Source organism: Alternaria incomplexa (genome assembly GCF_024043165.1).
Source record: "Alternaria incomplexa strain BMP 0042 chromosome Unknown scaffold_3, whole genome shotgun sequence".
In the NCBI taxonomy this organism is placed as follows: Eukaryota; Fungi; Ascomycota; class Dothideomycetes; order Pleosporales; family Pleosporaceae; genus Alternaria; species Alternaria incomplexa.
This window is the reverse complement of record NW_026249852.1, coordinates 42,862-57,074: the sequence shown is the minus strand read 5'-3', so window position 1 is coordinate 57,074 and position 14,213 is coordinate 42,862. Positions and strand designations below refer to the sequence as shown.

General features: G+C 56.8%; 5 protein-coding genes across 5 annotated transcripts; 1 reads left to right on the top strand and 4 right to left on the bottom strand.

Annotated features, from left to right (window-relative positions):
* Window positions 1-256: 256 nt before the first annotated feature.
* J4E90_002382 (uncharacterized protein) lies at window positions 257-3,149 on the bottom strand (the record flags this gene model as incomplete). Its single annotated transcript, XM_051431962.1, has 2 exons — window positions 257-2,436; window positions 2,486-3,149. The coding sequence occupies 2 exons, from the start codon at window positions 3,147-3,149 to the stop codon at window positions 257-259; spliced, it is 2,844 nt and encodes a 947-aa protein (XP_051293384.1).
* Window positions 3,150-3,504: 355 nt separating this feature from the next.
* Window positions 3,505-6,250, bottom strand: J4E90_002381 (uncharacterized protein; the record flags this gene model as incomplete). Its single annotated transcript, XM_051431961.1, has 3 exons — window positions 3,505-3,978; window positions 4,027-6,049; window positions 6,099-6,250. The coding sequence occupies 3 exons, from the start codon at window positions 6,248-6,250 to the stop codon at window positions 3,505-3,507; spliced, it is 2,649 nt and encodes an 882-aa protein (XP_051293383.1).
* Window positions 6,251-7,069: 819 nt separating this feature from the next.
* On the top strand, window positions 7,070-8,368 carry CYT1 (cytochrome c1; the record flags this gene model as incomplete). Its single annotated transcript, XM_051431960.1, has 5 exons — window positions 7,070-7,141; window positions 7,276-7,433; window positions 7,492-7,554; window positions 7,605-8,204; window positions 8,257-8,368. The coding sequence occupies 5 exons, from the start codon at window positions 7,070-7,072 to the stop codon at window positions 8,366-8,368; spliced, it is 1,005 nt and encodes a 334-aa protein (XP_051293382.1).
* Window positions 8,369-8,529: 161 nt separating this feature from the next.
* On the bottom strand, window positions 8,530-9,218 carry J4E90_002379 (uncharacterized protein; the record flags this gene model as incomplete). The annotated part of the gene is made up of 2 exons (XM_051431959.1): window positions 8,530-9,004; window positions 9,214-9,218. 2 exons carry the CDS (start codon window positions 9,216-9,218, stop codon window positions 8,530-8,532), a joined length of 480 nt encoding a protein of 159 aa, XP_051293381.1.
* A 2,686-nt stretch (window positions 9,219-11,904) lies between these two features.
* On the bottom strand, window positions 11,905-14,182 carry PRT1 (Translation initiation factor 3 subunit b; the record flags this gene model as incomplete). Its single annotated transcript, XM_051431958.1, has 2 exons — window positions 11,905-12,315; window positions 12,368-14,182. 2 exons carry the CDS (start codon window positions 14,180-14,182, stop codon window positions 11,905-11,907), a joined length of 2,226 nt encoding a protein of 741 aa, XP_051293380.1.
* Window positions 14,183-14,213: the final 31 nt, after the last annotated feature.

The window sequence follows — 14,213 nt, the reverse complement described above, 5'->3', positions numbered from 1 at the left end:
GCCGTGGCTCGAGGCAGGCGTGCGCGTGTCACATGCAGGAAGCCGGCCGGGATGCTTGATAACGACGCGTGCCCCTCATGCGCTAGCACCACATCGCCCGCCTGCACGCTCCAACATGCCTCTTGTCTGGTCGCACGCATTCTGAATGCAAGTCATGCTCCCCTGCGCGAACGACCATGTGGCCGGCTTCATGGTCGGGTCGACCCGTCTATCTACGCCGTACCTGCAGCCCGCCTGATGCGGCGGCGTCGACTGCCTACAGCCTGACACCCCTCACAAGGACCCATAGTATCACTGGCACGATCACGTTGTCGTTGCCGCCTGTGAGGACCGCCTCGTTGAGGCTTGCGCCTGTCGCGCACAGAGCCGCCTTGCCCAGCGTGAGCAATGCGTCGTGAGCCCACTCGCCCTCCGTCCTGTGCCCTGCCGCACCGCTTTCCCACCCGACGTGGAGCCACACTCTACTTACCACGAGTCCAGCCGACACTGCGACTGCAAACGCCAAGGACCCTTCCAGGGACTTGCCGCCCGCCCAGGGCCATTTCCGCCGCCCATAGCGCCGCCCGACGAGGGATGCTGCTGCGTCGCCCATGCCCACACATATAACTCCCGCCACCATACTCACGTCCCTGTCTTCCACCTCCCAGCCTTGCCACGGCTCGTCGCCAGCCCGTTCCACTCCTGCGAGCGATAGCCACAGCGGGATCGCACACCCAATCAAGAGGAAGATGTGCGACACCACCACGGGGCCTCGGAGATCGCGGCCATCCACGTACGGCGTCAGGAACCTGGCAATGGGCTTGGACAGCGGCGGAAGCTGCGAGGCGCGAATCAGATCGAGGAGGAGGAATATCGCAAGTACCAGTGCAAGCGCCAGCGCAACAAAACAAGGGTCGATAAAGATGGTCGGCAGGAGCATCGCCACCATGGTGCCGTGGAACACCTTTCTGCGTGTGTCGACTTCTACCACTGCAGAAAGCGAAAAGACCGCTACGAGGCCAGCGAGTATGGTTCCTGCACAGTACACGCACAGCAAGAGACGCGTAGTCGCTTCTCCCAGTACTATGCGACGAACATATTCCGCCAACGACAGATAGTGTGTGAGTCGGGCCATGTCATCTGCGTGTCGTCTTGTCGGCAGAGGAACCCACCAGTTCAAATCCCACTTGAACACTTCCCACCGCACGCGTGATATATTGCCGAAGAGGTAGCTGATGGCCCATCCAAAAGGTTCGTGATGGTGAAGAGCATATTTGCCGATACTATACCGAATTGGTCCCAGTATCAGGCCTACCACAATCACGTAGAAGTATCCAGCGTAGAGCCATTTCCTCCTTGTGGCTTCGGTGGGCGTGAGCGATAAATAAGACTGCACAATCGATCCCGACTGTCTTCGGTTCGAATACCGATGCTGTGACGTATGGTCTTCAGCAACGAGGACTGGGAGGGTATTCCTACGCTTACGTCCACTGTTATGAGTGGACCCTTTTGCAGAAGTAGACTGCTGAAACCCAGTCTTTGTCGCTTCGGCGGCGGACCGCGGCTCGCTGCCCTCCATGCAGGGTCTGATGTGTCTGACCGAGTCTAAAAAGTTGACTTTAAGGCTCTTGGTCTTTTGGAGGGGCTTGTCGAATCTGGGTTCTTCATCCGCATCACTGTCACTCACATCTTTCCAGGAATCGCTTCCATCGCGTTTGGATCCCAGACTACGGGTCAACACCTGCAAGAAGTTCTGTCGAGCTCGAATGACTTGGCCAGCACGTCGAAGCCTCCATCGCGGAATGCGTGCAAGTGCAACGCCCCACTTCAAGATGTTGCCGCAGAGCAAAAACACCCCCAGCCCGCCTAGCCACAGTAAGACACCGAGTATGGCTGCTTGAGGGGTGTCTGAGAACAAGAGGAGGTTGATAAGCCCAATTGAAAGCAGGTGCAGCTCTGCTGGTAGAAGGCTCGTAGTGGTGAGGTAGTATAGCGGCGGTAGCAGCGCTTGATGCAGAGCAAACAACGTCACCAGAAGTTCGGGATCTAGACCTTGGTTAGGCGGGGGTAACTTGAGTTTGTATGGTGTCTGTGCAAACAGCCGAGACGGTATGTCGGTGTTCTCGGCAGCGATCAGGGGCATGATGGAGACCAGCCAGTGCAGAGGAGAGTAGCCCAAGGTAGCGCTCCTGAAGGGAATAAGTCTGGCTGGCAACGCAGCTAAGCCGAGCAACATGTTGGGTAGAAGAGGTTTTGATGATGAGGCAAAGAGTGACAGCGCAATGAGGACGGGCAGTATTGGAGGGTAGAGTATGGTGGCAGGGTCGAAGGCGGCTGGTAGATGTATTCGACGGCCAAGCCGGAGACGAGAGTGATTTCTCCATGAGTAGTACAGAAGACGAAGCGGATACAGTCCCAAGACGCCGGCCATGATTGCAACGTGCGTCAACAATTCTACTAGACACGGGTTAACGACCTTGGGCCCATGCGTGGGGGGTGAGCTGACCTCTATGCCATGCCAGCAAATTGACCCAGCAGTCGCAACCGCGGACGGCGAGCGTGGCAATGCCCACGAGCAATGCAGTTTCGGTCGTTCGCCTGACCAGCTCGTTGCGCCGCCGCTGGAGATACTTTTGCTTGGCCCTCCTCGCCTCGTCGTCGTCGCTGTGGTATGCGTCTCCCTTGCGCCTCGTCCGGTTGGTGCGAGCGAAGTAGCCCTCGAGGAGCTTTCTCCCCTCGTCATCGATCTGTGTGGGAGTGAGCAGCGGACTCGCCCATTCGTCTGGGCCCGACGTCCGCGATTCGCGGAGGCCTTTGTGCGGTCGCAGGGGAGGAGCAGGCAACGCCTTGACGAGGCTGTAGCCCTCGTCGTCGGCTTCGGTGCCGCTTTCGCTCGGGGAGTGCGGTGCCCGTTTCCTGCGTGTCCTGCCGTCCTTGTCGTGCATTGTCTTGCCTGGAGGCTCGGAAGAGGGTCGCGACTGCGAGGGCGGAGGGGCGCGATGCGTCTGGCCTGGTGACTGCCTCTGTGTCTGGTCTCCGTGACGCAAGTATGGATGGGGTGAGCGGCGGAACTGCTCGAGCTCTACCGTGTCATCGAGCGCGAGCGCGTCTGCGTCTGCGTCTGGGTTCGCGTCTGCGCGTGTGCCGGATCGCGGCATCCTTTGCGCCATGACGGCTCTGGCGGCTGCGCGCAACTCGAAACCGAGCTTCCGACAACCCTTGGAAGTATCGTGGAGGCTAGCGCTGTGTCTATTGCGATATAATGCTCGAGCGCCACAAAGTCAACGTGAGGTGGTGGCGTTCCGATTGTACTCTTCAGAGAGCCATGGCCGAACTGGCGGTCCCACGTTCGGCAAGCTGACGTAGGCACCCTTCTGGACACAATTCATGGTACATGCTAGCTTCATCACGCACCGGCTCCCTGGGTATCGCGCACTCTTATCGATAGCGTTAACGGCATGGGTCTTTGATTTCTTCATCTATATTGTACAGCCATTTCTCATAGCAGTGCACCGACAGGGGCGCCTACTGCAGATACTTGTGTTCCTTCAACCACGTCTTGACATCGTCCGCATCCCTCTCAAGCCATGCGGCTTTGGCGCTGATGGCGTCGATGCTCTGGGACAGCGCCATGTCAAAGCCCTTGGTGCTCTTGCCCTTGAAGAACGCCTCAATGTCCTCTATGTGTTCCCGGTGGGTGAAGCCTGATGTTGTAATGGCAACCACCGAACTCAGCATGCTCAGGCTAGGGGGGAGCCTTCTCTCCAGCTCCTCCCAGTTATCCTTGACCCACTTCCAGAGCGCATGACAGCCCTCCGCGTGTGACCTCAATGCTGCAATGGGCAAGTAGATGTCTTGGCCCTTGACTTCGTCGCTGAGAGCCATGGCAAGCGTGCGCTGGATGAGCTCTGGAGACTTGGCACGGCCTAGTGCGCGAAGAGCCGAGTTGCGCTCGTCGCTTGTGGCGGCATTCCGAGTCTCGTTGACGATGACATTGTACTGCGTCTGGTCAGTCTGCGTTCCATTCATCCTCGTAGCATTGCTTACCTCTTCTTGCCCACCATTCGCTAGCACAATGGCATACACGCTGCCGCGGATGTTGGGGTGAATGGCAGACTTGTCGCCTGCCTTGAACTTGTCGAACATGTCAAAGGATGCCTTGGTAATCTCTTCGTCGCCAGCGATACCGGCAGCACCAAACATGAGACCCTTGAACTGCTGCTCGATGTGACCGTCTTTTTCATTGAATGTCCATCCCAGCTCATGTGCCTTCTCTGCGCTGAGCTCCAACTGGAACTTCTTCAGAGCGTCCCGGATCTTCTGGTCCTCAAACATCCATGCACCCCGGAGGGAACTAATACGACCCGTGATCTCTCCCCAGACGACAAACTCTGCTTCGTGTTTGAAGCTGTCAAGGAGCGAGAGTATACCAGACGTTTTCTGGTAGCCAGATGCCGCCAGCGAGCCTGCGTCGGCAATCATGCCGGCTCGATCCTCAACGGTCAAGAGGCCCTCCTTGGCCGAGATGCCCAGCTTCCGTAGGCGCTCTGGCGTGTACGAGGTCCGGTAGAGGCCAGAGTGGTCCGCATTAAGCTTGAAGAAGTCGAGTTCCTTGAGCTTAAAGTCGGCTTCACGATCGAAAAGCGTCAAGTCTTCGTCAACTCCTTCCTTGGTCCGCAGCGCAAGAAATACGGGGTACAGGGTTTGATCCTCCTCTGGCTTGACATCGGCAGTGCGGAGGAAGCGGTTCTGCTTAAGGTGGATGGAATCAGTGCCTTCCGTGACGGTAACGACTGGGAAGCCGACCTTCTTGGTCCAGATGTCCATGACCTTGCCAACATCCTTGCCGCTGGCATCCGCTAAGGCAGCCCAGAGGTCACCAGTCTCTGTGTTGCCATAGGCGTGCTTTTTGAGATACCGGCGGATTCCTTCCATGAAGGTGTCCTCTCCGACATATTTGGAGATCATGCGGATGACACTCGAGCCCTTGGAGTATGAGATGGCATCAAAGATCTGGTTTATCTCGTCTGCGCGCTTTACCGGTACCTCGATGGGATGGCTGCTTCTTAGCGAGTCGAGCGAGAGTGCGCTGGCTAGATTGTCTGTAACATAGCCTTCCCAGACTTTCCAGTCAGGGTAGAAGACGTTGCAGGAATACCACGACATCCACGTTGCAAATCCTTCATTAAGCCATAAGCCGTCCCAGAAGTCCATGGTCACGAGATTACCAAACCACTGGTGGGCAAGCTCGTGCTGCACCGTCTCGGCGACGCGCTGCTTGGTAGCTGCCCCGCTGACCTTTTCGTCAATGAGCACGTCGACGACACGATATGTGACGAGGCCCCAGTTTTCCATGGCACCTGCACTGAAGTCGGGAATCGCGACCATGTCCATTTTGGGCAGCGGGAAGGGACTGTCAAAGGTTTTTTCGTAGAATGCCAGCGTCTTTGCCGCCAGCTCGAGCGAAAAGCGGCCGTGCTCAATGTCCCGATCCTTTGGCGCATAGACTCGCACAGGGACGCGGAAGTTGTTCGTCTCGATGTAGTTGAGCTCACCGACAATGAAGCATAGGAGGTAGGTCGACATGAGAGGCGTCGGGCTGAAGGTGACGGCCTTGCGCCTTCCGCCCGAGATGGTGCTTTGGATCTGTTTCTCCGACGCTACGTCCATGTTGCTGAGACAGGTCATCTTCTCATCGGCGATGAGGGTGACGGTGAATTTGGCCTTGAGCGCGGGCTCGTCGAAGCAAGGAAACGCCCGCCTGGCATCTGTGGGCTCCATCTGCGTCGTGGCCATGTATGTGGTGGAGCCGTCGGCAGCCTTGAAGGAGGAGCGGTAGAAGCCGGCCATGTTGTCGTTCAGCACTCCGGCGAAGGCCATGGTAAGCTTCGCCTGGCTACCGCCCGGAATGGCCTGGTCGAAGCTGACCGTGGTCGTCTGCGCATCGTCGTCGGTGGCGACATGGGGCGACTCGGTAATGACTTGCTGGCCGGCCGTGACCTTGGTCGAGTGGATCTTGAGCTCGTTGGTGTTGAGGGCAATGGACGTGGTGTCGTCGACGACATCTAGACTGGCCGAGTGTCAGCAGGGCCCTCTCATACGGGCGGACGGGCACGTACTCGATGGTGACGGTGCCCTGGTAGGTGAAGTTGGCAAAGTCGGGCTCGAGTGTCAGGTCGTAGTGGACGGGCTTGACGTTGGCGGGCAGCACCTCGCGACCCTTGGTGATGTCGATGGACGCGTGGCCCTCTGCGCCGAAGTGCTTGCACATATTTCGTCGGTGGGAACAGTGCCTTGCGGGGACAAGGGCAGGGTGACGGGAGGGTGGTGGGGGACGAGGGACCGGGCGAGGGCTGTTGGTGGGGGGAAGAGAGAGTCGCGCGTTCGGTGTGAGCGTGTGCAGTAGCGTCCGCCGTGGCTTCAGTCGGCGGCTGGGAGCGGCCAGAAGACGTCCATGGTAGGTGAAGCGGTGCATCTAGCTTCTCGTGTGCTGTGTCGCGACCTGTCCCCTGCGCCGCGAGAGCTCGAGGTCCTCCAGCGCTCTCTTCGCGGCTAGATGCAGCCTAGCTCGCATCGGGGCCGTGTCCACTATATAAGCCAGGCCGACGTCGCGTTGCGTTCTGGCACCACGCAAGAAGCTCGACGACGTCTCCCGCTCCTGGGGACGCCGTGTGTTCTGGCACTGCCCCGGCACTGCCAGTCTTGCTAGAGAGAAGCAGCCCTCGTTTGAGCCCTTTTGCAATTCCTGCATGAGCGAAAGGGTATAGAAGTAGGGCTACATTGCTGCGTATCACGGACGAAGTCTCTTCCACGCGGGACCCTCTGCACTGCCTGCCATGCCATGTGATGCCGCACTGCCAGTCGCAGCCTGCACCTCTCGAGTACACTCGCGTTCGCATGCAAGGCGATGTGCGAGAGCAAAATACAGTCCGGAGGCGTCATGGCAGCCTCGTCCAATGATAGCGCACGTGATGTGGATTAGTTAGCTTGGAAATTGGAAAATGGTCTCGCACCAGTTCTCCGCCGCATCACCATCGCCGACAACCCATTGCTCGCGTCTCCCCCAGCCCCGAGCCAGCTTCCCACGACCATGTTGGCTCGCTCACCACTGCGTACGGCACGCTCCGCCGCCGCCGCCGCCCGCAATGCCTCGAGCAAACCGGTACGCCTCCCGCATGGCCCAGCATCTCCCGGCAGCTGGCGCAAGCTGCGTCGCCGCCCTGCTGGCCCGGCTGCCATACTCGGGCCAGCCCCCGCTTCCATTGAATCATCTGGCTGACCCAATGCGTGATACAGCGCTTCGCCTCGACATGGTCCTCCGCCGACAGCGCCGCCTCGGCCTGGAAGAACAACGCCCTGCCCGCCGGAGCGACTCTCTTCGCCGTCGGCTCGACTGCCTGGTACTGGCACCTCTACGGACGCCACGTCGATGCCATGACCCCCGCCGAAGAAGGGTGAGTGCGCCCCAGATAGCCCGGCCCGCGGCCATGTACTGACGTCGTGCCTGTACAGCCTCCACCCGACCCAATACCCGTGGGAGCACGAGAAGTGGCACAAGACCTTCGACCACGGAGCGTACGTCTTCCCCACCGCACCGCACATGCCCGCCCCCTAACCTGTCACAGTCTCCGCCGCGGCTTCCAGGTCTACCGCGAGGTCTGCGCCTCGTGCCACTCCATCTCGCGTGTGCCCTACCGCGCCGTCGTCGGCAAGTTCATGACGGTTGACGAGGCCAAGGCCCTGGCCGAGGAGAACGAATACGACACAGAGCCCAACGACCAGGGCGAAATCGAGAAGCGCCCCGGAAAGCTGTCCGACTACATGCCCGCTCCCTACAAGAACGACGAGGCCGCCCGCGCTGCCAACAACGGTGCCCTGCCTCCGGATCTGTCCCTCATGGTCAAGGCCCGCCACGGCGGCTGCAACTACATCTTCAGCTTGCTGACCGGCTACCCCGAGGAGCCGCCTGCTGGTGCCGTTGTCCAGGAAGGCCTCAACTTCAACCCCTACTTCCCCGGCACTGGAATCGCCATGGCCCGTGTGCTGTACGACGACTTGGTTGAATACGATGATGGCACCAAGGCTTCGACTTCGCAGATGGCCAAGGACGTCGTCGAGTTCCTCAACTGGACCGCCGAGCCCGAGATGGACGACCGTAAGAAGATGGGCTGGAAGGTTCTTGCCGTCACCAGTGTCCTGTTCGCCCTCAGTGTCTGGGTCAAGAGGCAAGTATTTGCAGCTCCGCCACTTTACCCACATGACTAACAGCCACGACAGGTACAAGTGGGCCCCGCTGAAGACGAGGAAGATCGTCTACCAGCCACCGCCAAACAAGAGCATTCTCGACCACGTCCCCAAGCCAAACACTTCCGGCAAGACGAACCAATAGACGGAGAGGGGGTCTGTATTTGCGCGCTTCAGGAGACCCGGTAGCGGAAGCGTGTGTTTTATATCGTGTACATTGCCAGGTGCTTTCAACAATGACATTTCTTTGCGTCGTGTCATGCAATCTCCTATTTTCGATTTATTCATCTCAGACATGTTTGTTCATCAGTCTTCGTACGAGACGCTTTTTGCCAACAAACAAGCTTTGTCTATCCCGTGCCTTGCAATCTCTGACCGTAGCTCCACTTCCCCAAAGTAATTAGGTTCGCTAACTTGGCTGAAGCCCAACGTTTTGAACAGACTGAGGCTCGGGATGTTGCCCTTGTCGATTCTGACACGGAGGTAGCTCAGAGATTTGGGCTTGTCTCTGTTGTTGGCTCCCTTCGCGTACTCGTCCAGGATGGCTGGCAGCGAGGTAGATATGTACCAGATGAACGCCTGTAGGGCTTCTTTTGCTAGCCCTTTTCCTCGTGCGTCAGGCCGGGCAATCATTATCTCCAATTCGCCCACCGCGTCCATCTCCCCAGTCTCGTGTTTGCCTTGTTCCCCTGCGCCATCGTTACAGTCCTCGGACGGGTACAAAAACAGGTTCACATCCCCAATCATACGATTGGGCGTGTCGTCTATCTTGCGAGTGACTCTAATAGGTATAGAGACATCCGACAGTGCTTGCGGTGTGTGTGGCGAAGTGCAGATGATGAAAGTCAACTTATCTGCATCCCGTCGCCACGAGGACTGCATAGCGTACTCCTCCGAAAGCGTCAGCGGCTCAGAAGCTGTAAGCGTTTGCAATTCCTACACATTAATTAGCCATATATTGGGAGAGGTAGGAGGCTGGGTAGGCCTTACCTCATCTTGCATCCATTCGTGGTATGTGGGGACATGGTGCAAGCTATAAGGCACAAGGATCAGACGAGGTGTCAAGATGGCTGGATAAAATTAGCCTCGTAGCATAGGTTCAGATCTTTTCACTACATGCCTTCGCTTTCGTTGACTCTCATGGCGCCGGCAATCAAGCAATATTTTTCTTTGGTGATCGATGTTGTTCCTGCATCGCAAATCAATCAGAGATTGCACAGGCGGTATTCAAAGCTGTAAAAGCCAACTAACTATAATTCTTGCACTACAACAAATGCACACCTGCGTAAAATGGACGTAGAGTTGCGCTTGGTATAGCTGTTATCAACCTCTGTCTGCTCAGTCCACGTTATAGGAAAGTTGATTTGGCGGCAGTGTAACACCAGCGACAAACTGCAGACTTTCGCATCGCTTAAAAATTGCCCGGCATGACGTACAATTAATTATAATATACCAGACGTGTATATTTGCTATGCAACGATAATGCACGTTTGGCATTACAAGCGTTTGATGCGAAGCGGGAAAGCGCGGCGATTCTCGGACACGACCCGCTTCTATCATGTATCCTGCTCTTCCCGAGGTCCACCGCGACGTCGACCGCCAACGACTACGGCGCGCAACCACAACATACCAAGTTCTATGCAATAACATCCGCGATAATTTCCATGCGCTGTAATGGAGCCAACACGCGTTCTGGTAACGGGTGGCTGTGGCTTCCTGGGCACCGCCGTCGTCTCCGCACTCTTGAGCACCCGAAGATACGCCATCACCGTCATAGACGTTAACCCGCCTTCGCTCGGTAGCACCACCTTTACCAACACTGTACGCTATGTTCGTTGCGACATTCTGGACCCATCTTCCTTGTACAGCGTCTTTTCCGAAGCTCGACCTGCCGTCGTCATTCACACAGTGGGTGTGTTCCCTCTGGGGACGAAGCGCTATTCCATGAAGGGCAAAGGGGCCATCTTCAGGACAAACGTCGAGGGAACAAGGAATGTTGTCGAAGCAAGTAGGGAGTGCGGTACAAAAGCCTTTGTGTATACCAGTAGCGTGACTGTCGTGTTGGACGAGTTGGATCGCGACTTCAGGAATGTAGATGAGTATTGGCCCACGGGAGGTGTACATACGAGCTATGGACAAAGCAAGGTAACAAAGTTTTACTCTATTCATGTTCTCTTTCCTATGTGCAGAGAATACTGCCGATTCACCGTTGCTCTTCCTCCAATTTGTATGAAACCTCCCTGTACTGCTCTAGCCACGACACCGCACACTTCACCTCCGTACTGTATAACCAACTCATGCATAGCAGGCACTCGCTGAATCCCTTGTGCTCTCCGCAAATACGAATGACTTCGCCACCTGTGCCCTGCGCTCAGCACCCATCTTCGGTCGCAACGACACTGTGTGCATCCCTATGATACACTCATGCATCCCAGCCGGCCAGACACCCTTTATTCTAGGCACAGGGACCAATCTCCAGGACTTCGTCTACGTAGAAAACATAGCAGACGCCCATGTCCTCGCCGTTGGAAACTTGTTAAATTCGCAAACAGCTGCTGGAGAGGCCATCTTCATTACCAACGGCGAGCCGGTCACAGCGAGGGACCTTTGCATAGCTGTGTGGAAGGAGTTCGGCCATGTTCCAAAGTTCCACGTCCGGGTTCCAGAAGGATTGACATGGTGTTTGGGCTATTGTGCCGAATGGATTAGCTGGGTGACAGGGACGGAGGGTGTGCTTAGTCGGGGCATTGTGAGTGACGGATGTCGGGACCGCTATGTTAGTATTTCGAAGGCGAGGTTACTGCTAGGATATAAGCCTCGAGTCGGCTTAGAAGAGGGCTTAAGGATTAGCTGTCAGGTAAGCACACAGAGACTAAAGGGTGAGCGAGATTTAGGGTGTACTAACACGAGTAGGATTATAGAGCGAAATTAGAAGAGCGGAAGAGAACATAAGCTAGGTTACCGTAGACTAGAGTAAGTTTAGGTACATTGCATAGGTTAATCGCTAGACTGTAACATACTTGTAACTTTTATAATTATTATAGCACGTCTATATAAGGTGTACAAGCTTGTAAAATTAAGTCTATATAGCGGTCACTTAGATCCTATGTTATCGCAGCAACGCTCTCTCACATATTACTAATGTCTAACAGAAGGCAGGTCCCCACTCCTTCACGTTAGCACCCTTAATACAGCCCAAGTTCATATCAATACAAGCCTCAATTGAAGGACATCGCTTGGTCGTTAATTGCCTCGCCTATGTGCAGATTACCATTACGTTGTCTCGTAAAGGTAAGGCCGGGAAGCTGTCAGATAGCATCAAAGCAAAGAGCGACGCCCGAGCTGCGGACCATCAGCGAGACAAAGGCTGGCTCAGACGCTCAAACGACGGCTTAGGCCTTGCTTCAAGTTGCAGCTCCTGCTGACATTGCGTTGAAGCTTCGTGTGCACATTGTTACACTATCACACGCACTCGAAGTAGAACGCAAGTAAGTCCTGATTCCACCATGATCGATCTTCGAAAAACAAGCCGGCAACGCCATTCAAGGGACACATTGGAGAAGGCGGGTGTGAGTGGACGTGAGCTTAGTAACCTCGTTATCTCATATGCCCGGAGCAATGTGCTCCTAGCATGCTGGTTGAAACTGCTGTCACACAACTCGGTTCTACTCATTTGACCACCTAATTGACAACCTCTTCGGTCTCGTCGATAATCTCCTCTACGATTTCCTCAATCTCTTCCTGATGTCCATCATCCGCTTGACCAGGCGTCTCACCTTTGAGAGATGCCAGCTCAAGGTCGGCGCCCTCATCGCGTAGCCTCTGTGTAACTTCTTCGCGCCACCTGCGCCACTCATCCAGCATCTCGCGGCGAGCTTCCACCACAGCCTTGTTGGCGGAGCTCTTCTTCGCAATATCTTGTTCATCAAAGACCTTGGAGTAGTTGCGCAGATTCTTGCGGATCTCGGCTTGTTCCTCCTTGGAGAGGAGGGTCGGGGGCCGTGGGCGCCACAGGAGCTGCTTGAAGCCTTCGATGGCCTCTTCGCGGAGCAGCGTGCCTTTGAAGTCGTAGAGGTGGTAACCGTTCTCCATCTAGTGCGTGTCAGCAGAGACAAAAGAGCATAATGGTGATGATGATACATACGCGATGACGGAAGGCACTAGCGACTGTGGCGACATAGCGGCCAGTCGGGTCCCATTCAATGTCGGTGACGCCGTAGTGCTCGGCCGTATCCATAAGCTGCAAGTTGGCATTGACTTCCTTGTCGCCCTTTTCGGACTCCTCCTTTGGCCTGTCGAAGCTCATGTCCCAGAATTCGAGTTCGAATGACTGCTGCGACTGCAGAGCAGCGACAACGACGAATCGTCCCTTGGGCGACCAGTAGATGGCATTGCTGTTCTTCTTGTCAATGGTTCGGATGTGACGGAAGTTGCCAGGCGCGCCACCCTTGAGCTTCTCGGGAGCGAAGAAAGAGACGGCAGTCTTGGGGCCAACAGCGGCGCCCTGGATGACTTCGCCAGTGGTAATGAGCACGAAGCGGTTGCCCTTGGGCTCCCAGGCGAAATTGATGACAGTGTCCTTGATGGAGTCAACGACCTCAACAGGCACACCCTTTTCGCGGACACGGAAGATTTCCAAGTTGGTGGCGAGAGACTTTTTGGACTTGGAGTGGCGGTCGACCTTGACGCAGACGTAGGCAGCTTCCGACTGCCAGTGAAGCTTGGCGTCTGACACGTTGAAGAGGTTTCGGGTGCGCACAATCTCCTTCGACGGGACGGACATGAGGCCGACCTTGGCGGGGTTGCTCCCGAGCTCGGGGGTCCAGTAGCAGAAGAGCTGCTCGTACGTCTTGATGCCTTCTCTGCGGGGCGTTGCGGGGGCCCACTCAAAGTCCATGACGCCCTCGATCTTGACGGAAGTCTTGTCGAGCAAGTTCATGCGCGGCAGCTCGTAGATGGAGATGGACTGGCCCTGGGTCATGCGTGCAACATACTTGTCGTCAGAGGACCACTTGAACGTCGGCCATTGCAGCTTCTTCTTGACCGGGTTGCCCTCGGCATCGATGCCGCCAGGGACGTCAATGGTAGCAAAGGAGCGCAGAGGCTTGCCCGTGGCAATGTCCCAGATGATGTAGTTCTTGCCGTCCTCCTCGAGCGAGAGCGATGGGACGGGGTGGTTCTCGTCGACCTGGAGGGGGCGGTGGGACCAGGTGGTGAGGTACTTTTCGCTGGGGGAGAAGTCGACGAGGTTGACGCCGGGATGGGCGAAGCGCTTCTGGCGGCTCCAGGCCTTGCCGCCCCACAGCTGGACACCTTGGGCGTGCATGGAGGTGAGGTAGGTTCCCTGGGGCGACCACTGGATGAAGGACTCGGTCCAGTTCTCGCGGTCGACCACCTGCTCGGGCTGGTCCTCCTTGTCGTTCCAGAAGACGCCGACCTTCTCCTGGCGGTACATGGCCATTTGATCGCGGCTGTCGGGGTCGCCGAGCCACCAGCGCAGGTGCTCCTTGTGCTCAAAGGGCGGGATCTCGGGGGCGTGGTACTCGTCGTCGATGCGGCCCTCCTTGCCGTAGCGGTCGATGTCGGTGAGCTTGTTGACGGCCATGGTGTGCCTCTTGTCGAGGGCAGTCCCGTTGAGCTGCTTGACCGCCGCGACGGCCTCGGCGGGCGCGCTGTATTCGACAAAGGCATATCCCTCCGTCTTGCCCGCCTCGCCGACGGGCATGTGCACGCCGTCGTCCTTGACCTTGCCCACGCTGTTGAGCTTCCTCAGCACAAACTTGACGAGCTTGGCCTTGCTGTCCTCGGGCACCACGGGCAGCCCGTCGATGACGACAAAGGCGTCGAGCCCCTCGTCGAGCCGCACCTGGAACTGATCTTCGATGTCGGTAAAGTCGATCTGGCTCTCGTCGAATTCGTCGTCGCCGTCCATGGGCAGGTTCGAGTATGCCGAGGCCATGGTTGCGGTGATGGTTGCGGTGATGGTTGCA